This window comes from Suillus subaureus (genome assembly GCF_016647635.1).
Source record: "Suillus subaureus strain MN1 chromosome Unknown BJ212scaffold_3, whole genome shotgun sequence".
Taxonomy (NCBI): Eukaryota; Fungi; Basidiomycota; class Agaricomycetes; order Boletales; family Suillaceae; genus Suillus; species Suillus subaureus.
This window is the reverse complement of record NW_024538559.1, coordinates 980,313-1,007,122: the sequence shown is the minus strand read 5'-3', so window position 1 is coordinate 1,007,122 and position 26,810 is coordinate 980,313. Positions and strand designations below refer to the sequence as shown.

The 26,810-nt window shown below is 44.1% G+C and overlaps 6 protein-coding genes across 6 annotated transcripts; 1 reads left to right on the top strand and 5 right to left on the bottom strand.

Moving 5' to 3' along the window:
* Window positions 1-1,618: 1,618 nt before the first annotated feature.
* Window positions 1,619-4,146, bottom strand: BJ212DRAFT_1444390 (uncharacterized protein; the record flags this gene model as incomplete). The annotated part of the gene is made up of 10 exons (XM_041337953.1): window positions 1,619-1,930; window positions 2,170-2,203; window positions 2,239-2,383; window positions 2,432-2,837; window positions 2,896-3,036; window positions 3,171-3,253; window positions 3,303-3,584; window positions 3,667-3,872; window positions 3,956-3,960; window positions 4,003-4,146. The coding sequence occupies 10 exons, from the start codon at window positions 4,144-4,146 to the stop codon at window positions 1,619-1,621; spliced, it is 1,758 nt and encodes a 585-aa protein (XP_041198346.1).
* Window positions 4,147-6,580: 2,434 nt separating this feature from the next.
* Window positions 6,581-6,814, top strand: BJ212DRAFT_1260875 (uncharacterized protein; the record flags this gene model as incomplete). The annotated part of the gene is made up of 1 exon (XM_041330144.1): window positions 6,581-6,814. A coding segment is annotated over one exon (234 nt), but the record flags the coding sequence as incomplete, so codon positions are not given.
* A 4,608-nt stretch (window positions 6,815-11,422) lies between these two features.
* On the bottom strand, window positions 11,423-12,656 carry BJ212DRAFT_1475924 (uncharacterized protein; the record flags this gene model as incomplete). Its single annotated transcript, XM_041339301.1, has 6 exons — window positions 11,423-11,492; window positions 11,543-11,724; window positions 11,863-12,108; window positions 12,153-12,190; window positions 12,242-12,590; window positions 12,642-12,656. 6 exons carry the CDS (start codon window positions 12,654-12,656, stop codon window positions 11,423-11,425), a joined length of 900 nt encoding a protein of 299 aa, XP_041198344.1.
* Window positions 12,657-15,100: 2,444 nt separating this feature from the next.
* Window positions 15,101-16,457, bottom strand: BJ212DRAFT_1295752 (uncharacterized protein; the record flags this gene model as incomplete). The annotated part of the gene is made up of 5 exons (XM_041332351.1): window positions 15,101-15,496; window positions 15,580-15,690; window positions 15,742-15,860; window positions 15,951-16,176; window positions 16,278-16,457. 5 exons carry the CDS (start codon window positions 16,455-16,457, stop codon window positions 15,101-15,103), a joined length of 1,032 nt encoding a protein of 343 aa, XP_041198343.1.
* Window positions 16,458-20,274: 3,817 nt separating this feature from the next.
* BJ212DRAFT_1295751 (uncharacterized protein) lies at window positions 20,275-21,135 on the bottom strand (the record flags this gene model as incomplete). Its single annotated transcript, XM_041332350.1, has 4 exons — window positions 20,275-20,509; window positions 20,537-20,621; window positions 20,681-20,720; window positions 21,079-21,135. The coding sequence occupies 4 exons, from the start codon at window positions 21,133-21,135 to the stop codon at window positions 20,275-20,277; spliced, it is 417 nt and encodes a 138-aa protein (XP_041198342.1).
* Window positions 21,136-24,994: 3,859 nt separating this feature from the next.
* On the bottom strand, window positions 24,995-25,561 carry BJ212DRAFT_1475922 (uncharacterized protein; the record flags this gene model as incomplete). The annotated part of the gene is made up of 2 exons (XM_041339300.1): window positions 24,995-25,447; window positions 25,496-25,561. The coding sequence occupies 2 exons, from the start codon at window positions 25,559-25,561 to the stop codon at window positions 24,995-24,997; spliced, it is 519 nt and encodes a 172-aa protein (XP_041198341.1).
* Between the last annotated feature and the right edge of the window lie 1,249 nt (window positions 25,562-26,810).

Here is a 26,810-nt window from a genome sequence, read left to right as displayed (position 1 = left end):
GTGTAAGGACAGTTGGGTCACCACAATCAGGACTTGAATCAGTTCATTGATGGCATACACCTGTGGTAATGTTTTCATCAAGTGATCCATCAGACATTGCAGATTGCAAATTGTCACAAGAACAGGATGCGCCAACAGCAGATTGTGACTGAGAACTTGTACTACTGCTGGGTGGTCTAGATGTCTGGGAGAATCCTGCTGGTGAGTGCACATGTCCTATACTCCCTGTTCCTAAACCATTTGCAGGAGGTTGAGATCCACTATAAACACTTTGAATGGAAGCTGAACAACTCCTGCCTCCTGGACCTCTGGCAGCATCTGGTGTTAACAGATCACTTGTTGAACATGGCTGTGGAGTGCCTTGAGTGCATATGGGAAAGTGCTGGAGTAACATCCTGAAAGCCGGGAAAAGGAAGGATGCAAGACAATGAGTCCAGCTCTGAGATCTGAGTGAGTGTTCTGCCTGAATGCCATAAAAAATCAAAGCTTATTAAGGACACACTTAACATTTGCGTGTTTCACATGAGGCTCAAATCTCGATGGTGCAAAATTGCTCATATGATAAAATACAAAGTTAGAAGGGAGCACATAAATTGAGGACTGTATGCTATATGTAAAGTACAGGTCTTATTCAAATATGTATTAGTCTGACTGTATGCTTAACTCCAATGTGAATTGCAATATGCAATGACACATAGCTGATGCCCTGAAGATTGCAGTGGGTTTCTGGAATGACAGTAGCTTGATCCCAGCGAGATTTCTTAGGTGTCTCACTGGCAGCTGCAGTGGGTTTCTGGAATGACAGTAGCTTGATCCCAGCAAGATTTCTTAGGTGTCTCACTGGCGGCTGCACTTTTACTGAAGTAGCATTCCAGAAATAATAATAGCCTGAGTGACAGATGTCATGGATGAGTAGAGTGCTGTGTAGGATAAGGTGTGGGCAAGAAGGGGGAGATAGAGGACAGATGGGGGTAGTGATGCTGTGGTGGTTAGGCCCAGGTCAACTATTAGGTCCTGCCAGTGAGAAGGTATTAGTTGATAGCATATGGTGGAAATGAGGTGCAGGTGGTGGATGTGAAAAGGCTTGATGGCCCAGATGCCAGGTAATTGAAGCTGATGGGAATGCATGAGCATGTAATTGGAGTGGAGCCAAGTGTGATTGAGGGGCAGGAAGGTGCAGTTGGAGGGGAAGGTGTGACATTTGTGGATGCATGTGTAATTGGCCTGGGTGCAGAACTTGAATCATGTATGGCTGAGGCAGTGGAAAGTGGTATGATTGAGGTGGTGAGGAAATGTATGATTGAGGCACAGGATTGTGTGAAAAATGAGGAGGAATATACGACGGCTGTGTAAAATATCATTGATCTGGAGCAGCAGTATCTGCTGTGTTTTGCTGTGGAGGTGATGCTGGTCTAGAGGGCCCCACAACAGCTTGACTGGTGCATGATGGTACAGTCTTCTTTCTTCCTCACATGCTGGAACTGCCAGCCTTTGCTTTCGGTTTGGCACCAGTCTTCATGGTGGTGGGAGCATGATCAAAGACTGCACGTGGTGCTGTGGCATCTTCAATGTGTTCACCCTCTCCTTGTTGAGGTATATTTCCGGATTTTTTGGCTGCTCACTTCTCCTGCATTTGCTGCACTGCCAATGCTCGAACTTCAGTCACATTGGTCACTCTCAGTGGTGTCTTGTGAAGGGTATTGGGCATAACAAGATTGATGTAGTCGTAGTTATGAACAGAGTATACATTGAGGAGGTAGTGTGGGGTTGGCTTGTGTTGAATGATGGGCCTTGAGTGAGATGTTATGGTCCATTCTTGATATATGGGTTGCTGAGTGGTGTCGGTGCAATGTGAATTGATGCAGTTATGTTGGACATTGACAGAACACACAATATCATGCAAGACAACACTCATAAGATGCATCACTGACTTGTGAAAGACAATGACAACTTACAGTGGTGGACAAAACTACTTCATCATCAGTAAGATCTAGACATGGAAGATGAAGAGATGGGTGCAATGTCTCTGTGAAGGAAAAGTGCTGGAGAGCGATGTGTTCTACTATTCGGTGGTCATTGGATGATACAAGTATTTCCCGAATATGTCCAATGTACATCTGAAAACATCTTGTCAATTATTTGCCTTGAAAGTTCAAACAAACAACCCACCTTTCCATCTGCTGATGGTCGAACAATAACTTCACTGTTGAGGTATGCGTTTTCTCCTGTGCTGGTCACAATACATTTGCCCAGTGGTAATCAATGTTTGGATTGCATAGGATGGTTCTGGGAATATTCGCACAACGTGTATCCTTCCAAAAAACTGTGTCCTTCCAGACCGTCTTTCTAGACTTTCCAGTTACTGTTTCGACTTTTCCTGACCCTATACACAAATGAGTCATGAAATAATGAAATGTATGGCGTTATTCACCAGGTATTGGAGTGCTGCGACTGAAGTTTGATAACCCAAGCAGCTGTGCTTGTTCAGGGTGCTCATCAAGATAACTTAAGACCTGGACTCCTGCATGAACCCATTTCTTGATCTCACCATCATACCAGTAACCACCAGTAGCAACATGCTTGATGATGTCCTGGTGAGCAAATACTTTGCAGGTGTCTCTGCTTGGTGCTTGGCGATTGCTATATATGCAAGACAAGCAGAAAATGTGGTTAAAAGATTCATATCGCTCCATCAAGAAGATAATTGCTGGTCCAAAACGTCGAATATAGGCCAGGAGATGAATGAGAAAATGGAATTTGGATTTGCTAATCAGGATACTTGGTGCACACTGCGCTGTCATGTTCAGAAAATCTTGGATCGTTCGTGTTAACTTTGCCTATCAAAAGATGATTAGAAAGAGCAGGCATTTGAATGTATGTGATATAAGAACTTACAAGGTAAACCTTGGTGTTTGCTATTTTCGTGTGCCAGACAAGGACAACAAGTTCACCCATGACTGTCCAACCATTGAGGACTGTTGGTGGGACAAGGTCATAGATGAGGAATGGCATTACTTGTGCCAAGCTCTTGAAATGCTTTCCAATCAAGCTGCCTTTGTAGTGGCAGATATAGTCAGTGTTGAGGCAAGGAGATTTAGCCCATCTTTGTTAATGGTCTCGAGGCAGGTCTGAAAGAGATGCAAGAGCTTTGATTTCTCGAGGAGGAATACTGTTTGCCCCCAGAAGTATTTTACAACACCTAGCAGTATTGTATGGAAGATTTCAGTTGGCGTATCCATATGGACATTGAATGCTGATTTGAACATGAGTGTAACATCTACATCATTTTCAAAAACACTCACCATGCATGCCTAGCAGGGGATTGATTGTGTCATCGAGCTTTCCACCTTGCAAGAGCTGCTCAAACTCTTTCTTGAGTGTGATGCTGACCTCGTTTTCAGGTATTGCTGGAGAACCCACTGTACATTTCCTGAGTTTCTTGCCAAGTTCCAGCAGTGTGTTAAGGATGGAGGCTGAAGCTGTATCACAAATACCAGTTGATGACACAGAGTTCTTCACCTTCTTCAAGGCACCCAATAGCATTGCAGTCTCGAATTGCTGTTGAACTGTGTTCACAGTACCCTCTGGCATTCAGATATTGCCTGACTGCAAACACAGAATCAGTAGTTAGAAAACATGAAACAGACTTTCAAACATTGAAGATACTGCTATATCCAGCCTCAGACTCCTTATATTCCTTCATGCCACCAACATCACACGTCCTGCAATAATAGTTGCAGTTCAGCCCAGCATGGCTGCATTCTTCAGCTTGCATGGGATTGTCCCCAGTGACAAACAATCCATAAGGGATGAGCATGACCTCCTCACTGTCCTTGCAGTCCCATGCAATGATGCCAGATTCAGCTGCAACACTGAAAATCGCGACCACTGACTGAGAATATGAGCTAGACAACAAAAAACATGCACGTACCAGATAGACTCTTTCATGGCTCACATGAGCTCCATTGGTGCAGCATGAGGCAAGGATGTGACAAATCACACCAAAAACTCTTTCTCAAGCATCTCACGCAGCAAGTTGGCATTTGACATGTAAATGGCATGATGTTTGTTCCATTGCTTCAACACATTGCCCAACACATCATCCATAAAAATAATTAGTGGGACTGGCGTAGACCATTTGACCATTGGACTTCTCACGCAATGGATTGGGCATAAGTGATGCAAACTTAACTGAAGAAGCTGTTATGTGGTTAAGTCCCACAATCACTAGTGCACTTGATATAGAACATACCTGTGAGACCACAATTGAGCTCACCATGCATTGCAGCAATATCTTTGAATGATTGCACAAAGGCTGAAGTGGGTATAATCTCTTGTTCATTGTTGATGATGAATCCAGCCTAATTCACATGTCAGTGATCAGCACAAAGTCATAAATCTAGTATCAAATAACATATGTCAGTCCATTGAGCAGCTCGACCAAGGGCATACTGAATTTTCATGTTTGGTTGAGCTCCAGGTTCAACTTCGTCAGTGGGAGGACATGAACCAAGAAAGAAGTGCTCTGGGATAAAGTATGCCTTGGATGATTCTTGCAGCAGCTCATTGATAAAATATATTGTGCCATCAACCCGAACTGCAGGTGGTGATGGGAGATCAAGCAGCATCTTTGTGCCATTAAACACCTGCAACATTCCTTCGCCTCCATCCTCTGGGTAATCTTGTATTGCAAATTGAATGAGTGGGTTCACATAGTCCTGAAATATTGTGTCAGTACCATACACACCTATGTAACATATTAGACAAACCCTAGCAATTGATTCTGCGACATTGTTGATATAAAATGTGTCCCCTGAGTGAGCTGAGACCTTCTCAGTTGGATCACCAACAAGATGGTCAACATGTTTCTGGACCTTCTTGACCATGCTGAATGAGGGAACATCTCAAGTGCCAAGGTCTCTAGCCCAATTGAGGACTGCCTTTTTCTGCCCATCAGAAAATGGGTGGTGGGGGGAGCTGAAAAGAAGCGACGTGATGAAGTTCTTGACATAGCTGTGAGCATTGAGTTTGCAACTCATATGAAAAAAACTCACTGCTTTGGATGTCCATGGGTATGTTGGACTATCTTGAGAGGCGATAACATTGGTGCCCGTCATATTGTAAACACCATCATCTGTACACTTCATTAAGCGCATTGTCATGGAGCACAACTCAAATTTTACACTCACCAGGAAGTTCAATCCCAAAATCAGGCACACTATCATCAAGGAGCTCACACTCTCCATTAACAGGGGCAAGAGGCATCAAGAAAGGAATTTCCCCGCAGGCAAGACTTGCTTGGAGCTTGGTGAATAGGTCCAGATGTGCTTCTTCAAACTCATATTGCTGGTCACCTGCAATGTGGTTCAAAAGCTTGGATAGTGGGACCTCCATGTCCACATCAGGCATGTCTGCATCCATGTACAGGTTTTCAGAGTTGTGGTGAGACACTGTGGGGTTGGTGTTTGTTGAGGTAAAGATGGGGTTCCTGGCTTTCTTCCATCGCAAATTCCCCTCAAGACCAAGTGGTACAGAAGCAGTGGCCTGTTGACTCTTGACAGATCTTTGAGAGAAACATTGATGCATGTTCTGGGAGATATGCTTTTTGATGTGTCAGATGGCCATTGTGTGCAAGACACCTGCTCTGCGAGGGCATACCATGCAAATGGCATTTTTGCTTCTATCATCGCAATATTTTATAACTGTAAATAAAGAGCGGTGAGATATAAACAACCATGTGAATAACAGACTAACAAAAACATACTATCACCATCAACAAATTTATGGTTCATGAATGGACGAGGTGGGTGGGGCAAGTAAGTTTGGCAAGTAGCTGGAGGGTTGATTGAGGCTTGTGTAGTGGCACTTAGTATCAAGCACCATACACAATGATGATACCATGAGCACCTCTAGTAGGAGGATGTTATGGTGCAGAACTGCTCCTGGTCTTTGATTTGCACATTAGATCTACTTCAATACTCAAAATGATGGGACTCACAGATGGGACGAGATGATAGCTTGCACAAGTCTTGGAGATGATTATCACAGTGTTGTCAGTGTCAGTGATTGACTTGAAGTTATTGAGTGACATAGTCATGTGCCTTGTGATATGACTTTGAATGACAAGTCCAAAGTCCCACACACTTCCTCAGACTTCAGATTTTGACATTCCATGGATCCTGGAATACTCACCAATATTTCTGTCATCTATCCAGACATACAACATGAAGAGACTGGATGTTTATCTCTGCAACCACTACTTCTCACAGTCTGCTTTTTGGGTATGCTACCAGGGGAATTTCTACAATAAAACATTGTGAGTCAGCATTGTTCTGTTCAAAACAAACTTAAAATCATCTGTTGCAGCCCGTTCAAATATCAGTATCTATTGCCAAGGAGTATGGGATGTTTACCACTCCAGTTGTAAACACTGTATCGATGGATATGAGGGATCCTGATAGCTGGCAGGCAAATTTGCTTCCCTCAAGTGACATGAGTGCACGTTCTGTTGCAAACATACTAAATCACTAGTACTTACATTGTGGCACAGCTGTTTTTCTTTCAAGAAGTAGCTGATCACAGCACTGCTCCTCCCCCAGATGATAGCATTCCATTTTTCCCACTTCTGTCAATGTTCGACCACTGCAATCGAGGAAATTGGTCAACATTGTCAAAGGAGATTGAGTCATGGCTGGTAACCAAAGTGGATTCAGAGTCACCACTGTGGGCTTGGGGATGTGATGCATTTTGGCTAGCATTTATTGGGGGATATCTGTGCTTTCTGAGAGGCAGATGGCCCATGTGGGATTCTTGAGTGCCATTGCAGGGTGCATTCATTGAAGCATGGTTAGACCAGTCGAGTGGTGCTGAGGGGAATTGGATTGGAGTGCAAAGCACCCCTGAAGTATGTGATCATGTTTGGGCTGAGTTCTGCATGCATGCAGCCCTCTTCTATCCCAGTCCCCTCATTTCTTCTGACTGCCTTCAGGATGATCAAGCTTCCGCTTCATATGTTTCAGTATGTTAGAATGCCTATATCACATAACTTGTCATTTTCATTAGCATCTATGGTTGTAGGACATGTGCCAATTTTATGTGCTTGGATTGTTGCCACCTTGAACTGCTGGAAGGCCTGCAGTAATATTCAGATCATTGATAGTCAAGAGTCGATGGTAAATTGTCCAGATCAGCAACAGTCAACATGTATAGACCATAGGAACAAACATAGGCCACTCAACATTAGTTATATATACATACAACCTCTCTCAGGTGTCTCAGCTTCTGATCTTTACCACAGGTCTCTGTCTGATATACCCAAAATATCCTTCATGTGGCCTCACATTGAACCTTGATGCAGGCCCAAACAACCTATTTCCCATCTTTACCAGATATCAGGTCAAATGCACTGACAGAGCCTCTATTTGGTAGCTTTACTCTACAAATATGCTATTTATCTACCAAAACCTTATTATAGCCAAGATTCAGGTTGTGGTAAGGTCACTTAAATGGTTTTCACACTATGTCTGTTTGGCCCAAAGAGGCAGTTGGTGGTGTATTGGGTGATGTTTTGGGTGTTGTAGTGTAATTCCCACACTGTGTGGCTGAAAAATGCGAAAGTGCGGAGTGTGGGAATAATGTGAAGAAGCCCTGATATGAGGAAGTGACCAAAATAGGATGTATTTTGTGAATTTCCGCTTTTGGAAGCCAAAATTGCGGTCATACCATAGGAATATATCCCCTACCAAATCTGGAATGTATCCTGACATTTGAAAAATAGCTGAGTTTCAAAAATGCGAAAAATGCGGTTGTGATATCTGGTGAGAACAGATATATCCCAGCTGGGTGGATAACTAGACTTAAAGATGTATCACACTTTTAGGGCTATAGTCCATTTAGATATATCTTTCTACCTGTATCCTGTGGTAATGTAATGGACACCTGTTCAGATGGCATTCAGAGGAAGATACCAGCTAGGTAAAAGGCATGCAACTGGGGTTTGTAGGAAATGTCATCCTTCAAAAAATAATACATTTGAAAATTGCAGGACTTTGCAATGATGCTACTGCACTGATCTATATGGCTATCCCAAATCAAATGGGGATGCCAGACCAAATTCTTCACCAGAGAAAAGATCAATTTGAGATAGCACAAGTCACAGTCAAGATGGAAGAAGCAGTCAGGACCATCATTGGTAGGTGTTGCACCTGGTTGTGGACAAACCATGGTAAGGATAGCAGGGGATAAATTGGTCAAAACCATGTCTGCATCATCAACAACATTGATGGAGGCTAGGAATTCTCAGGAACTGTGAGCAGCACAAAGGGCAGCATGGCATAAACATAGGAGCATGCTGCTCCCCATGCAGGCAATGAGCTTCCTGATGTATAGACATTGTTTATCAGGGCTGCAGCTCACTGTCATACTACTCAGTAGTACAAGGATGTCACCTGCTGTCCTGTGGTCATTGGTACAAGCATCACTGAGGTAGTCCACTAGCCAGTTGAAGTCTTCTGGCAAGTGGGAATTGCCTTCCCATGAGATTCAATGCTGCCACAACCAGGCAGGGGCTGGTGGAAATTGATTGTCATTGATGGGGATGGTGAACCTAAAGTGCTGTACTTCTCACAGTGCTGCTGATGAATCCTGATTATTGTGTTGAGATGACCTCACTTGTAAAAAAAATCTTCCAGTACATGTCCAGATCTCACATCTTCATAGGTGGAAGTAGGTCATGGTCAAGCACTTGGCAGATGACATTAAAGTGCCATGCTCAGTGGACATCACTGTTGAGATTGCCTCCATCTGATGCCCAGAGTACTGTCTGGAACTGCTCCAAAAGAGCCTCAGCAAGTTGAGGCAGAGCAGAACTACACAATCTTTTCATTAAGTATAGCAGAAGAACAATCAAATGAGTCAAGAGCACCTTTTATCAACCTGAATGATGTCTTTCTTGTCAAACTGGACCCCAACCATGATGCAAGCAAGAAGAGTGCAATTAGCTATGATTTGAGGCAATGGAGAGGAATGAGAGGATAGGAGTTCTGATATCACTGTGATGGCAAGTTTTTCTACATCTTCATCCACTTGCCCTATAACAAAGTGAAAGGGAAGAACATGAGACAGCCACTCTGTTAAGGTCATGCTCAAGGCTAAATGGATCTGAAGGGCTTCAGCCTCAGCTCATGCACTGTGCCTGTCATATCCACATATCTGGATCTCAGATCCAAACCTTATCTCGTCTCAGATCTGATCCACAACTTATCTCTGATCCTATCCACATCTTATCTCCCTTCACCATCTCGTCATCCATCCTGTCCACTCATCCAGTCCAGTCCACAATTCATCTGAATCCACAACCAGTGCTCATTCTCTTTTTGGTAATCCCCTAACTCTGGTATTTCGGCTATCTGTATATCCGTCCTGCTCCCTGACCCATTACCTATGTTTCATTTCCATTTCATGATTTGTGATCTGTTTCTACTTACCAATAGACTATCCATATGCTTCATACATAGCCTCGGACTCTGCTGATTGATCATTCTGTTAGATACCTATAGTATATAACCTCCTGTAACTTTCTGTAGTACCTCAGTTCAAATATCATCCTAGTTCTACTCATTCCTGTCCTCTGGACTTGAGTATCTCTACTCTCATCACCCTCCAAGACTTAGGATTGATTCCTATAGTCTATCTGTATCCACCTCTGTCTCTGACAGTCCATTACTGTTAGTTTCTAGTCTGGACTCATCCAGATTAGCCCTACGATACTTACCCTCATCTGGAAATCATCCGGATCTGCTACACTACTCGTCCGACCGTCTGGATGCATTAGTCTTGCCTTCCTGAAATAAGGGGCGATACTCAGGTAAGGGGCACAGTGCACAAGCTGAGGCCAAAGCCCTTCAGATCCAGTTATCCCTTGAGTACGACCTTAACAGTGCCCCTTACTCAAGTATTGCCCCTTATTTCAGGATGACAAGACTAATGTGTCCAGAGGGTCAGATGGGTAGTATAGCGGATCTGGATGACTTCCAGATGCCAGATAAGTATGGTAAGGATAATCCAGATGAGTCCAGACTAGAAACTAGTGGTAGTGGACTGTCATAGACAGAGGCAGATGCAGATAGACTATAGGAATCAATCCCAAGTCTCAGAGGGTGACAAGAGTAGAGATACTCAGGTCCAGAGGACAGGAATGAGCAGAACTAAGTTGATATTTGAACTGAGGTGTTACAGAGAGTTACAGAAGGTTATATACTATAGGTATCTAACAGAATGATCAATCAGCAGAGTCTGAGGCTATGTACAAAGCATATGGATAGTCTATTGGTAAGTAGAAATGGATCACAAATAATGAAACAGAAATGAAGCATAGGTAACAGATCAGTGAGCAGGATGGATATACAGATAACCAAAATATCAGAGTTAGGGGACTACCAAAAGGAGATGAGCGCTGATTGTGGATTTGGATGAATTGTGGACTAGACTGGATGAGTGGCAGATTGGATGATGAGATGTTAGAGGGAGATAAGATGTGGATTGGATCTGAGATCCAAATATGTGGATATGACACACTTAAGGACAGGGTTGAGACAAACCCCAAACTTTGGTGACTCAAGAAATTTGTAGAAATATGGTTCATATTTCACAGCAAACAGCTTGGTTGTTGCAACAACCACATTATCCTTGACTTTTGTCTTCTCCAACATCTGGAAAAACATGATGTAGTCTGTGCTTCCCTCACCAACAAATCCATAGGCAGGACATCCCTGGAGAATATGGTGGCAGTATAGGTGACAAAGTGACAGAGAGCCATTGTACATGCTGATGCCTTCTCCTCCAATGACAGTACAATTTGCCCCTGAACATCAAGGCAGGTAATGTAAACATCAAACAACTGATGCAGCATGTCTGAGATGTCAAAATCCAGAGGCCAGTCAACATGAGGAACAAGGCTAGTGGCAGCAAGAAATACTTCAGGATCTGTGGATGTCTCAAGCAGCCACTTGATGCTAGCATCAGTAAATCACTAGGCTCTGTACAGAGCTGGACAGTATCCCAGTTCTACAGCTTGGTCCCTATTTGCCAGCTTACTACAGCAACACCTTACTTTATGAATCACTGTACACATACTCACAGATCCTTCTAGCAATTCCCAGAAACCCTTCAAAAGTTCCAATTGTTGCTGTACAGACTTTCATAGACAACTTTAAAAATGCAGAGCTTTGTACAATAGCACACAATGATAATATATATTGCTGTACAGACATTCACAGACAACTCAAAAATGCAGAGCTTGTATAATAGTGCACAATGATCATATATTGAACCAAATGAATCACATGACAGTCAGATACATTAAATGATGAAAAAGAAAACCAATGATAGCTAATATTAGTGACTGATAGACATGGAGCTCCTTCTAATCAAGCTCTACCTGCAGGTGGACATGCTTGGATCTGTCAATGCTGTCAAGTTTGCAAAACTTGGCCCTGGATGAACTAGTTAGTGTCAAATACTATGCAAAGCCTCATATCCATACCATCCAGCTTCAGCCCACTCATGAAGCCACTGCACCAATTTTGGGCCATGATAAGGGTCATTCATAATGTCTTTGAGTAGTCCCAGCATTCTGTTGTATATGCACAGGTAATCCTTTGACAAAAAATTGGGGTAAGTCTTCCCATTCCCATTTTTTTCGAGACCATCAAAGACACAGTTGAACTAAAAAAAAGTGTCAGCACATTCCCAGTAGTGTTAATATTGAGATGATACCACTGTAGTGATGAGAGCTAAACACTTTAGTGGTATCTGCTTGCAAAAGATGTCTGGTCACCTATGAGCAATGCAATAAGACCCTACATAGATGAAAAGAATGGTGGCTTCATGAAGTCCAGGGTGAGCAAAATTTTTAGTCTTCCCCAATTCATCCTTCCTGTCACACAAATATTTCAATTTATCCAGCAAGTCCACAGCAGCTGCTTCAACCCAATTTGTGTGCTCCTGAGTGGAAAGATCGGTCAGTGGGATGAGATTGTATACAGAAGGAGTGATGGCGGCAACTATCTTCTTGAGGTCTGACTGCCAAGTTAATAGATCATCATATAACTAAAAAAAATGAGACACAAGCTCATGACAAGAAAGATACATACCAGTCTTGCCATATCAGGTTTGTGAGTGGGCCATACATCTGGTGGATATTGTGAGTCAATACAATATCAAAAGGGAAGTGACGACATACCAGCTTCAACTTGATTACCATCTCCAAGCCATTCAATGAGAGAAGCTGAGAGCAACTCCATGATGCTGGTTGATAAGTCAGGGACAAGTTTTGGGAATGCATTCTCTAGAGCATGCAGGACATGACACTCTCCCTTTGCTTCCTTGAGAAAGTGCTTCCAGCAGGGACTATACCAGGCTAGTTGTGTGGACTTAGGACCATTGCTCAGGTCCTTGGATGCTTTGGTTGCCTTCTTCTTTAAACCTGATGTATTGGCCATTTCAGCACCACAGAGTAGGTCCAGAAGGGCAGGATCAGGAAGGCAAGGATGACCATTTTTCTTATGGTGAAGTTCCAGTACATCAGCCAGCTAGAAGTTATGAAAATGTGAGCACACTTCAAATAGATCAATAAGTTATACCTGGGAGGCACCCATTTCCAAATCATCACTGCTTGAAGTATCATTGAATGCCAAAATTCTCCCAGCTGCTTGATCATCTTCATCCCATGAGTGCTGGAATTTGAAGTTGGTATGAAGAGCGACAGCAACCCAAGGTTGGGATGATTAGACTTCCTCCGAAAAACCTGTCACTGATTAATGTCATTGTGTCATATCCCACAATCCAGACCCACATTCCATCATATTCCCACACCTTCCGAGCCTATGTCCAGACCCCACTTCATATCCAACTCATTCCCAGATCCCCTTCTGCTGTATGCTCCACACCTCAGTAGGATCGACTCTGCTCCAGATTTACCCCTGAGCTCCGGACCTCTGGATCCCCACTGCTAGCCTGATCCATACCACCCTATGCACACTCCATCCAGCAAGACATCCGGACTTCACCTCATCTTGGATTCTGGACTATATCCATCTCCTCATATTCCAGTCCTGTATCCACCTCATCTTCCAGATCCCCAGATCTCTGGACCTCCGGATATTAACTCCAGACCTATTCCCACCCTCTGTCTGATATCCTGCGCCTATCCCCATTTAGACATTCTCTGCCTTCCAGCTTTTGGTTACCTCTTGTTCATCTTTGCTTATTGATCCTTGTACTAAGTCCTCATCTCCAAGTTCATTTACTTATGTTCCAATCTTACTTACTAATGTGTTTCCACATGCTCGTACATAGCCCTGCTCCTTTGCTTACTGATCCCCTCAGATATTGTCCAGTATATAACCCCTGTAGATACTCCTGTAGTTCCTTAGTTTAAATATCATCTTAGACTTTGCTCTACTTGCCCAATCCTCTCTTGGACTTTGGTCTACCTAAGTCTGTCCTATCCATCAGGCCTAGGGATTGATTCCCTAGGCTAGAGCTTTGCCTTTCTGGCACTTACCCTCTTTCTGGACTTAGGTCCAATCCCTGTTCTCTCTGACTCTGCCTTAGGGTAGTCTACCTCTGTTTGTTTCTACATTGGACTCCATCCAATGTAGCCCCTATTCCTTCCAGATCTCTGGGTGTCCTGTCCTTTATACCCCTCTGGACATTCAAAGGTACAGAGGCGGGATATCCAAAGGACAGGACACCCAGAGATCTGGAAGGAATAGGGGCTACATTGGATGGAGTCCAATGTAGAAACAAACAGAGGTAGACTACCCTAAGGCAGAGTCAGAGAGAACAGGGATTGGACCTAAGTCCAGAAAGAGGGTAAGTGCCAGAAAGGCAAAGCTCTAGCCTAGGGAATCAATCCCTAGGCCTGATGGATAGGACAGACTTAGGTAGACCAAAGTCCAAGAGAGGATTGGGCAAGTAGAGCAAAGTCTAAGATGATATTTAAACTAAGGAACTACAGGAGTATCTACAGGGGTTATATACTGGACAATATCTGAGGGGATCAGTAAGCAAAGGAGCAGGGCTATGTACGAGCATGTGGAAACACATTAGTAAGTAAGATGGAACATAAGTAAATGAACTTGGAGATGAGACTTATACAAGGATCAATAAGCAAAACAGAACAAGAGGTAACCGAAAGCTGGAAGGCAGAGAATGTCCTAAATGGGGATAGGCGCAGGATATCAGACAGAGGGTGGGAATAGGTCTGGAGTTAATATCCGGAGGTCCAGAGATCTGGGGATCTGGAAGATGAGGTGGATACAGGACTGGAATATGAGGAGATGGATATAGTCCAGAATCCAAGATGAGGTGAAGTCCGGATGTCTTGCTGGATGGAGTGTGCATAGGGTGGTATGGATCAGGCTAGCAGTGGGGATCCAGAGGTCCGGAGCTCAGGGGTAAATCTGGAGCAGAGTCAATCCTACTGAGGTGTGGAGCACACAGCAGAAGGGGATCTGGGAATGAGTTGGATATGAAGTGGGGTCTGGACATAGGCTCGGAAGGCGTGGGAATATGATGGAATGTGGGTCTGGATTGTGGGATATGACATAATCTAAAAACTTACTCAACTGCTTCAAACATGATTCAATCTTCACCTGCTGGGATAATATCTTGCACAAGGTGATCCAAGCCTGCAAACAGTGTGCACAAGACTCTTATATAATGGTAAATGGGGATGTGAAAAGTAAAAGATACTCAGGCAAAAGTTGGTTTGGATCATCTTTTGTTATTGAATGTTGAAGATGAATGAGTGAGCATTAAGGGAAGGTTTAATAGCATGCATAACATAATTGGTGTTTTGAAGACTCAAACTGCCCAAGAAAACTGCTTGGCTAACAAAGTTCAAGTATAGGCCTCTATTATAATAGTAGCAGCTAGTCACATCAATGAGTTTGAACATGAGCTGAGATTGTACATATAGTAGACATACTAGGTGGTTCTGATCTGCTTTGGCTGGGGCATGGTTTCCATCATCCAAAGAACCTGACCTCCAAATGTCATATCATGTTCCATGGCTGGTAAATCATTATCAACCACTTCAGACACCTCCTTTCTCTTTCCACCAGGGGAGGGCATCAGGGAGTCCACCAAGGAGTGCATCAATAACCTTCCATGTGAATAGAAGCTCTGGGGAAGGCTCATCCTTTGGAAGGATGTTGAGGTGCTTAGTCAAAAGATCAGTGACTTCTTTAAATGTCACCATATGTGATGGTCCTTTGCTCCTAATTAATTTGTACCACTCCACTGCAAGTGGAAGTAGGTCATGGAAGTAGGGGTAAAATTGCTCTCTGAATTTGTGCACATGCAGATGGAAAAAGAATGAGGTCTTCTCATTACCATTCTCCTTGAATGAGTCAGTAGACCACAGATGCAGTAGCCAATCCCTTCTGATCACTTCTGAGTCCCAAGAACATGTTTCATGCCAAGTGGACCCCTGTACCCAATACAGATCCAAACAAAGACATAAAAAACTGACTCAAGATCATCCTGATAGCCATGCATAATGAGAGGAGGTACTTGTACATGGGAATGTGAGGCATGCTTCCAGCTATTTTGAGACATCACACTACCACCAACAGCTTCAGAGAGCCGGAACAGGAGTGAATGGGACATGAAAGATGCCATTCCCTGACAGTCAATGTCAGTATATTGAGTCTACATAGGTAAATGTGTACTGACTGTCCCCCCAATAGCATGTTTTTGGCCTTGAAGAATATGCACAGTGAACTCCCAATCAATTAATGTTCCATAGGATCCATTACCATCATCCTCAATCATGGAGTTGTTAAGACTGCAGTCTCAGTGGAGAATTCCATGTTCTTCAACAGCTATCTGTTGAACTGAAAAACAAGTCAGCAAAAAGAAGAGTAAGCAGAGACTACACTTACTTCTAACAATGTCCTGAATTGCATTAATCAACTCTACTTTCATCCAGAACATGTGTAAAGGTTGCACACTGGGCTTCAAGACCAAATGAACATGTGTGTGTGAAGTACCTTTGATACTCTGCCAAATCTTGCCACAATAACTCATTGTTTCATCAACCTCTTGAGGCCCAATCTCAACAAGCCAATGTTCAGTTAGTTGAGGAACACTGCAGACTCCTTGCATGGCCTGAAGCATCATAACTTCATTCAAGGCAACATTTCTATCCCAAGGACCCAATGGTCCTTGATTATGTATTCTTCACTGTCCCTCCTGACCAAATAACAGACTGTGCCATGCCCAACAAGCCCCTGGCTAGAAAAGATGAGTTCAAGGATGTTGTATGTGTGATTGTTGACTAATATCTTTCCAATTGGCTGTGAGGGATGCGTGCAAAGAGGATCTGTGGGGATTTCTGTCTCAGGGGGGTCGGAAGTTACTGTAGCTTTGGTCACTGGTACATTGGACATTGTGGGGATGGTGCTCCTGATCTGAGGGGGGACAGTACTCTTAACCTGGATAACCTTGTCCATTGGAGATTTGGCTAAGGATTTGTGTGCTTGATGATCTAGAGTAGGTAATTTGTTTGTTGTTGGGTGAGAAAAAGCTGATGGATTTTTGAGCTGGGCAGGCCGAAGCATTTTTGTAAAGATGAGGATTGAAGGATCATATTCAAGGCACTCAGGATTGCCAAAGACAAGACAGGATAAGATGTGAAGGTAAAGTTTGGATCACTGACAATATTGATACCAGGCATTACAACACCACCTGAGTGGTCATACATGTGTACTCGCAGTTCATGGTACTCATTGGTGAGGGATAGCAGTAAAACAAATCACCTCCAAGGCTGACACCTCAAGAGAAGATATGCCTTGCTATCAATAGTTTTTCTGATGGTACTTTGAGGTGAGTATGGTTGTGATGTCAGCTCACAAACAGCCTTGATCATGTCCCATCAAGCTATCACATCATCCAACAGTGCAAGGTCAGGCTTGCATTGAATTTCCTCATCCTTCACAGGATGTGTGGCATTGGCTGAACTCCACATATGTACATACCACTGTGTTATTTGCCTTCATGACCATTGGCTGCTCATGGGCAATGGCACCAGACATGATATTGAAAATGAGGCAAAGATTTCCTCAAATGGATGTTTCCAAGCCTCAACCAGTGGACCCTCTGGTAAGCTGTCACCAACCCCACTCCCAGACATCTCATTCTCAGTTTCCTCTGACCCATCTCCAACAGTTTCTTCAATCCATTTGATGCGAGGCTCATCGAGATGTGATATTGGAAGTACCCAGTTCCACTGCTGCTCATCTTCATTGAACAGCGGAACCAGGTCCTGTGTTAAGAACCATGTTGCTCAAGGGAGAGAGAGACTGACTCAGAGGGGCTTGGTGTCATATCCCACAATCCAGACCCATGTTCCATCATATTCCCACGCCTTCTGAGCCTACATCCGGACCCCACTTCATATCCAGCTCATTCCCAGATCCCCATCTACTGTGTGCTCCACACCTCAGCAGGATCGACTATGCTCCGGATTTACCCCTGAGCTCCGGACCATTGGATCCTCACTGCTAGCCTGATCCATACAACCCTATCCTGTCCACCCTATGCGCACTCCATCCAGTAAGACATCCAGACTTCACCTTGTCTCAGATTCCGGATTATATCCACCTTCTCATATTCCAGTCCTGTATCCACCTTGTCTTCCAGATCCCCAGATCTCTGGACCTCTGGATATTAACACTGGACCTATTCCCACCCTCTGTCCAAGATCCTGCACCTATCCCCATTTAGGCATCTCTACCTTTCCGGCTTTCAGTTACCTCTTGTTCCATCTTGCTTATTGATCCTTGTACAAGTCCTCATCTCTGAGTTCATTTACTTATGTTCCAACTTACTTACTAATGTGTTTCCACATGCTCGTACATAGCCTTGCTCCTTTGCTTACTGATCCCCTCAGATATTGTTCAGTATATAACCCCTGTAGATACTCCTGTAGTTCCTTAGTTTGAATATCAACTTAGAATTGCCCAATCCTCTCTTGGACTTTGGTCCACCTAAGTCTGTCCTACTCATCAGGCCTAGGGATTGATTCCCTAGGCTGGAGCTCTGCCTTTCCAGCACTTACCCTCCTTCCAGACTTAGGTCCAACCCTTGTCTCTCCAACTCTACCTTAGGGTAGTCTACCTCTGTTTGCTTCTACATCGGACTTCGTCTGATGTAGCCCCTATTCCTTCCGGACCTCCAGACCTCCTGTCCTTCGATCGTTCTGCCCTCCATACCTTCAGACGTTCTGTCCTCCTAACCCTTGGACATCCTGTCCTTCTGTCCTCCATCATCCTGCCCTCCTGTCCTCCTGTCCTCCTGTCCTCTGGGCCTTTGGACCTCCTATCCTTCCATCCTGTTTCCTGTAGAAGTATTACCTTGCAGTGGGAACTCTCCTGAGCACTTCCTGCATTCCTCCGTAACTCTCCCACGCTCCTCCGGATGTTTCCTGTGCTCCTCCAGAAGTCCTCTAGCACTCTCCAGCAGAGTAGCCAGCCTCCGGAAGTCCTCCAAACTTCATTGGACCATTATTGGACCTCATACAAAATGAAGGGCACATACTCAGGTAAGGGGCACAGCATACGAGCTGAGGCCAAGCCCCTCTGAGTCAGTCTCTCTCCCCCTTGAGCAACATGGTTCTTAACACTTGGCCTCAGCTCGTATGCTGTGCCCCTTACCCAAGTATGTGCCCTTCATTTCATATGAGGTCCGATGATGGTCCGATGAAGTCTGGAGGACTTCCAGAGGCTGGCTACTCTGCTGGAGAGCGCTAGGGGACTTCCGGAGGAGCGCGGGAAACGTCTGGAGGAGCGCGGGAGAGTTACGGAGGAATGCAGGAAGTGCTCAGGAGAGTTCCCACTGCAAGGTAATACTTCTACAGGAAACAGGATGGAAGGATAGGAGGACAGGAGGGCAGGAGGACAGGATGATGGAGGACAGAAGGTCCGGAGGTCTGGAAGGAATAGGGGCTACATTGGACGAAGTCTGATGTAGAAACAAATGGAGGTAGACTACCCTAAGGTAGAGTTGGAGAGACAAGGGTTGGACCTAAGTCTGGAAGGAGGGTAAGTGCTGGAAAGGCAGAGCTCTGGCCTAGGGAGTCAATCCCTAGGCCTGATGAGTAGGACAGACTTAGGAGGACCAAAGTCCGAGAGAGGATTGGGCAAGTCTAAGTTGATATTCAAACTGAGGAAACTACAGGAGTATCTACAGGGGTTATATACTGAACAATATCTGAGGGGATCAGTAAGCAAAGGAGCAAGGCTATGTACGAGCATGTGGAAACACATTAGTAAGTAAGTTGGAACATAAGTAAATGAACTTGGAGATGAGGACTTGTACAAGGATCAATAAGCAAGATGGAACAAGAGGTAACCGAAAGCCGGAAGGCAGAGAATGCCTGAATGGGGATAGGCACAGGATATCAGACAGAGGGTGGGAATAGATCCGGAGTTAATATCCGGAGGTCCGGAGATCTGGGGATCTGGAAGACAAGGTGGATACAAGACTGGAATATGAGAAGGTGGATATAGTCCGGAAACCAAGACAAGGTGAAGTCTGGATGTCTTGCTGGATGGAGTGCACATAGGGTGGACAGGATAGGGTTGTATGGATCAGGCTAGCAGTGAGGATCTGGAGGTCCAGAGCTCAGGGGTAAATCTGGAGCATAGTCAATCCTGCTGAGGTGTGGAGCACACAGTGGAAGGGGATCTGGGAATGAGTTGGATATGAAGTGTGGTCCGGACGTAGGCTTGGAAGGCGTGGGAATATGATGGAACGTGGGTCCGAATTGTGGGATATGACATCCTGCTCATGTATGAGGGTGAATTTATTGCGCAATCCGTGATCCCTGTAGCGAATTTTATGTAAAGAGACCCTCAGCTCCATCATGTCAGGGAGTGTGACCGTAAATGACCAAAAAATCTGTGCCAACATGAAACTGAGGAGCTTGTCAGCATTATCTGGTGGCTTTTCTTCTTTGACAATCAAGCAATTGAGCTCATGATCTGTCAGTTTGTCCATAGTATGGACATCACTAATGTAGGGAACTGACATCAGCAATGCCATCTTCATTCCATAGTCAACAGTTTTGCTGTGATACACCATTATGAAGACTGAAGTAACAGTTGGATGAATACCTACCATTGGCAATTACAATAGTACAACTTGGGGGTGATTTTTAAACATACTAAAATTGAACCTATCAAGTATGAACTTAGTGCAAGTATACTATGATGATAGTGCAAAAAAGGTGTTTTTGTCCCAAAAATAATTTAACCAAAACTCAGTTGCATGCTCCATGCTATTATATGGTGTGAGGCACTTATCTGCAGCAGTGCCAAAGCAGGGAATGAGGTTGACAGGTGCTCTCAGCTGAGAAACTGGAATAACATTGCCCATCTGAATGCCATTGGAACACTTTGCTCTTTTCAGTATGTGCAACTGAGTAGTTGGATCACATTCACTAGAGGTATTGAAATGTTGGACATACACAATGAATTGGTCTTTCCATACCCACAGTGTGCTGTTTTTGCCAATTGGCCACATGATCAATCTGATTTGTGTGATGGAGTGACCTGTGTGAAACATTCTTTAACTTACAGTACATATCACAATAAATGCAGAAAGAGCACACCTGTGAGACTACTAGCAGGCCAAGAGTGCTCTGTGCTAGTCTGGGTAATGACATTATCATAACAGCCTAATGTCCAGGGGTCACTGGGTGGCGCACAGTTTAATGTCTGAGCTGGGTGAATATTGCAGATGTTGTGAAATTCCGTCTCCTGTAAATGAACTTTAAACCAGACTTGAACCTTATCAAATGGAAGTTCAGTGTTATGTCCAGCCCTTCTGGGACCACCAATCAGGTGAACACAGTGCAAAGACTCTGTCCTCTACAACTGTATAACAGGTGTATTTTCATGTTTTGGCCTCTGTGCTGATGCCCTCCAATAAGCATGATACATGTGCAATATTTGCAACAACATGCACTTTGGTGCACTTTGGACATGCTATGAACATGCTTTCACGCACTTTCACATCCTCATCACCAACCGTCCACATGTCCTGTCCTTGTCCTCCAAGGTCCATTGGTGTGTTTTATCTATTTTTACTTCAATCACATATCACAGAGTTACATATGGTATGCAATTACTCATTGCCTTGCTATTTTTACTTAAGTTACATCACTTATGATATTTACTGCTACCTATTTGCTTCTGAAGCCTGGGAATGCACTTACAAGGCATTACATGCCTCTGGGTAAATTTTAGTTACTTACTTCCCTTCCATTAGTATCCCTGAGGGCAGCAGCTAATAGTTGAATTAACAACCACCTTTGTCAACTTTCACACTTGAGACCTAAAAAGGATCATCTCATCTCCATCATCTCCCACCAATCCAAGTAAAAGATCAGTATTGCTTGCTTTGAGGTCTAAAGCCCAGCCATGAAGTGCACATTTCACATATTGAGTGCGCATTTTTGTGTACCTGTTGCATCCAGTGCACCTTGGCACCTATCATCACACTTCATACTTTCACACTCCACCAGGCCCTCTGTCAAGAGCTAGTTCTTGGCATTCCCCCTCAATTCTTTAGAGGAATCCTTTCTCAGTGACAATCCCCTTGGGTTGAGTTTGACTCGCATCCAGAGGAGCTCTGAAGAGTTCTTATCTTTAGTTTCCCCCATCACCCCATCCAAATTCTTTGCCTTTAGCAGTTGCTGTAAGTCACCTCATGGTGAAGAAAATCAGCCATAGCCAGGCACAGATCTGGTAGGCCAAACTTAACAGCAACTTCATCAAGAGTAACACTCCTAATAGAAGGATCATAAGCAAGATGAAAGGCTGTCCATCCAATGACAAAGGTGTGTAATGGGACCAGCACTGATCCCATTTCCCTTTGCTGGAGCATCTTGGCAATCGCAAAATAGTTTGTAATAGGACATGGCTGTCTGGGTTGTCAAGATGTGGAGGGTAGTCCTGCAGGTATATCATCCTCATTTGCAAATTCCTCTCTGACACCCTGCAACTCCTCAATATTCTGCTTGCGATCTAGAAGGCTTGTAGCAAGTTCAAACCAACTGCACTTATCCACACAGTCAAGATAATGACAGATTTGGGGATTGTAGTTGTTGTTGTTGCTGGATCTCACAGGGTCTTTCACTACTATTATATGTGCATGCTCAGTGATATCTGCAGACTACTGTCCTGTAACACCAGAGCTGTGGATGCTGGGAACAATGCTTTGCATAAGCTCAAGCTTGGGTATGTACCAGTTGTCAATAACATTACAGCTTTTTCCTCAGCAAACTCCAGTGCTGATGATCACATGTTTATTGGCATAAAACTTGTCTGATGCAGCTGAGATGCAATGGATATTGTGGTTGTTGATGCGTGGCAATTATATAAGGTAATGAAAGTGCATGAGTGCACAGACAGCAACAATGATACCAGAGGGTGCTGCATCTGCACAGACTGTGATAATTGATCACTGAACATTTTGATGGCAACAGCCAGTGACTTGCTTGAGTTTCAAGATGCCTTTGTGAAAATGCCAATAACCAGTGGTGGGCTGCAGGATGGAAAATTGAAAGTCTATCTCTGTCATATCCCACAATCCAGATCCACATCCCATCATATTCCCACACCTTCTGAGCCTATGTCCAGACCCCACTTCATATCCAACTCATTCCCAGATCCCCTTCCACTGTGTGCTCCACACCTCAGCAGGATCAACTCTGCTCCAGATTTACCCCTGAGTTCTGGACCATTGGATCTCCACTGCTAGCCTGATCCATACCCCCCTGTCCCATCCACCCTATGCACACTCCATCTAGCAAGACATCCAGACTTCACCTCATCTCAGATTGCAGACTATATCCACCTCCTCATATTCCAGTCCTGTATTCACCTTGTCTTCCAGATCCTCAAATCTCTGGACCTCCAGATATTAACTGTAACTATCTTTGGATGTATTCCCACCCTCTGTCTGATATCCTGCACCTATCCCCATTTAGACATCTCTGCCTTTCCAGCTTTTGGTTACCTCTTGTTCTGTTTTGCTTATTGATCCTTGTATGAGTCTTCATCTCCAAGTTCATTTAGTTATGTTCCATCTTACTTACTAATGTGTTTCTACATGCTCGTACATAGCCCTGCTCCTTTGCTTACTGATCCCCTCAGATATTGTCCAGTATATAACCCCTGTAGATACTCCTGTAGTTTCCTCAGTCTGAATATCATCTTAGATCCTGTTCTACTTGCCCAATCCTCTCTCAGACTTTGGTCCACCTAAGTCTGTCCTATCTATCAGGCCTAGGGATTGATTCCCTAGGCCAGAGCTTTGCCTTTCTGGCACTTACCCTCTTTCTGGACTTAGGTCCAATCCCTGTCTCTCTGACTCTACCTTAGGGTAGCCTACTGTCATATGCCATTCCAGACTCTCAACTCTAAATCCACTTCTCTGGATATCCAGATCTGAGATCTGGATCTCAAATGATCTGATCTATCTTTATCTCCCTTCCGGAATCCAAACCCTATATCAGCGCCCAACTCCATTTAGACTGCCCCTGTCTCCGGACTCTGGTTAACCATGTTTCCCTTTTGATTATTGATCCATTACATACATTTCATTTCTGGTGTTCATTATTTGAGATCTGTCCTACTTACTAATAGACTTTGCATATGCTTCATACATAGCCTTTATGTTTGCTGACTGATTCCTATATGATACCTACAGTATATAAACCTCCTGTAACTCTCAGAAATACTCCAGTTCGAATATTATCTTAGTTCCTGCTCATTCCTGTGTCCTCCGGACTTGAGATAAGTCTCTTGTCATATTCCAAGTCTTAGGATTGCATCCTAGACTATATTTCCGACTCTACCTTAAGGGTAGTCCATCCTCTGTTAGTTTCTAGTCTGGACTTCATCCGGATTAGTCTTATCTGCTTGCCCAGGTAATATCTGGATGTCTGTCGGATTTATCTCATGTTTCAGATCCGGACATCCGTTATCCGCCCTAGTCAAATCCGGAAACTCTGGACGACTGTTCTAGCCCCCGGAAATTAAGGGCACATACTCGGGAAAGGGGCACAGCATACAAGCTGAGGCCAAGCCCTTGTGATCTGACCCCCTTGAGCACGCGACCTTAACACCTACCTCTGTTTGTTTCTACATCAGACTCCATCTGATGTAGCCCCTATTCCTTCCAGACCTCTGGATGTCCCGTCCTCCTCACCTTTGAGCATCCTACCCTCCTGTCTTTCGGACATCATGACCTTCATACCTTCAGACATCCTATCCTCCTGTCCTTCAGACATCCTGCCCTCCATACCTTCAGACATCATATCCTCCTGTCCTTCTGTCTTCCATCCTCCATCCTCCATCCTCCTGTCCTCCTGTCCTCCAGACCTTTGGACCTCCTATCCTTCCATCCTGTTTCCTGTAGAAGTATTACCTTGCAGTGGGAACTCTCCTGCACTCCTCTGGACATTTCCTGTGCTCCTCTGGAAGTCCTCTGGCACTCCACCAGAGTAACCAGCCTCCAGAAATCCTCCAGACTTCATTGGACCATCATTGGACCTCATATGAAATGAAGGGCACATACTCAGGTAAGGGGCACAGCATATGAGCTGAGGCCAAGCCCCTCTGAGTCAGTCTCTCTCCCCCTTGAGCAACCAGTTCTTAACAATCTTGGACTCTCCAACTGCAAGGATAAGCTATTGCATGTCTTGATCCCAAAACTTCTTATGAATGATGTGCAGTGATTCAGGTGTGAGAAATTGGTCAGGATCCACTAAGACCCAATCACTCCAGAATGGTTTTGCAATGCCATTCAGGCAGAACTTCTGTGATTCCCAGAAATATGCTTCAATATTGTTTTGATCAGCACATGAGTGCACAACATCTAGTTGTGTGAGAGTCATTTCTCTTGTGTGGGGTTCATGTCAGAAGGCATCTCCAAATTGTTTGAACATAGCCATTGTCACAGGAGACATCTTTCCACCAATGTATGTGAGCATCATGGCTTCAGGAGTGTCTGCAATGTAGCTTACAAGTGGAGTAAAGCAGTAACAACTGCATCCAGTGGGATCTGACAACATGATGCCTTCTTGAGTAGCCAACTTCAGTGGTTCTAATACAATGTCCAGGCACTGGTGAATAAGCCAATCCTGTAACACACCCTTCATTTGTTTCTTCTTGTGAATGAATTGTGGGACAGGTAGCAGGGCAGTAAGTATGAAGGCATTTGAGAATGATTTTAGCTGCATGTTCATGTGAATATTGGCAAGACTGAGAAGGAGTGGATGTGTGACATGATTACCTGTCAATGCAGTGATACATGTCTTGTCCAAAGACAAGACAGTACTGAGGAGTGTTGTATCATGAGGTAGCACCAACTTCAACAATACATGAGGCAATGACTTCATACAAGACACATCACATACCTGCATTTCCCAAGCATGGTCACCCATCATCCATTCAGTATATACCCAAGATAGTTTCTGTGCCATGGTATAAACTTTGTGAGACATCAAGTCCATACAGTTGTGAAATAAAGGGTGAGTGAATAAATTGCTGATGCAGTCAATCAGATCCCACCAGTAGAGAACAACTGGTGATTTTGTATCATGAGATGTACAAATTACTTGGGATTTCCAATGTGGATCACTCAGTAGTGTTTCAGCTCAACCTTGTAACTCTTTTGCTAAGTGAAATGACAGATGTAGATCCTGGATCTAAGCACACCGTTAACTCAAATTGTCACAATAATCTTAAAAATAAAGCACAGACCATCTCCAATGCTAAAAAAGAATTGATTTTCCCCATGCTTAGTCTGGAATGCAGAAGCCACACTGCAACTTGCCATTCTCTCTGACTTGAAAACAGATAGTAAAGGTTGGTTTTGCAGTAGATGCTATTTTTGTCAGAATCAAATAGACTCAAAAATGTGTAGCCATGTTCAAAGGCAACCAGGGGCTCAGGAAAGTACTCAATTATGTCTGCATCCCTATCCTCATCCCGAGTTCTACCTCCAGATGCTCGCTCAAAAGTCCCTCCTTTGTTTCTGAAGTCATACATATACAGTGGCTCAAAAACTGTCCGCATGTTTTGACATTTTTCACTATCTATGATATTGTGTGAGAACGAACAAATGGCTCAAGGACATGCTTATACCACATTGTAGTATGGCTTCAGGGCTTTCATTTGAGCCCTACACCGTGGGAATCGGTGGAGATATGGTGGAGATACAAGGCTCACAAAATGGTGACTCATGCGGACAGTTTTTTGACTCAAGTATTTTACAATAATAACCAGGTATTCTAGTATTTTGTATGGCCTCCCTTGGCTTTAATTACTGCCTCTATCCTTCTAGGCATACTCTCAATTAATTTCTGGCAATCCTCAGCTGTGATCTTCCCCCATTCCACTGCTACTCTCTCCCAAAGCTCCCATACTCCTTTAGGGGGGTTTTCATAGGCTTGAAGCTTTTTCTTGAGTGTTTCCCAGAGATGTTCAATGACATTGACATCAGGAGACTGTGCTGGCCAGTCAAGAACATTGATGTTATGTTCTTCAAACCATTCCTTAGCTCTTCTGGATGTGTGCTTTGGATCATTATCCTGTTGGAAAATGATATCTTCTTCATCAATCCCTGATTCTGCCAAGCTAGGCAGCAAGTGGTCATTTAAAATGTCCACATACTGCTCAGCATTCATCTTCCCCTCAACCTCAGCAAGCATTCCCACACCATTCCATCCC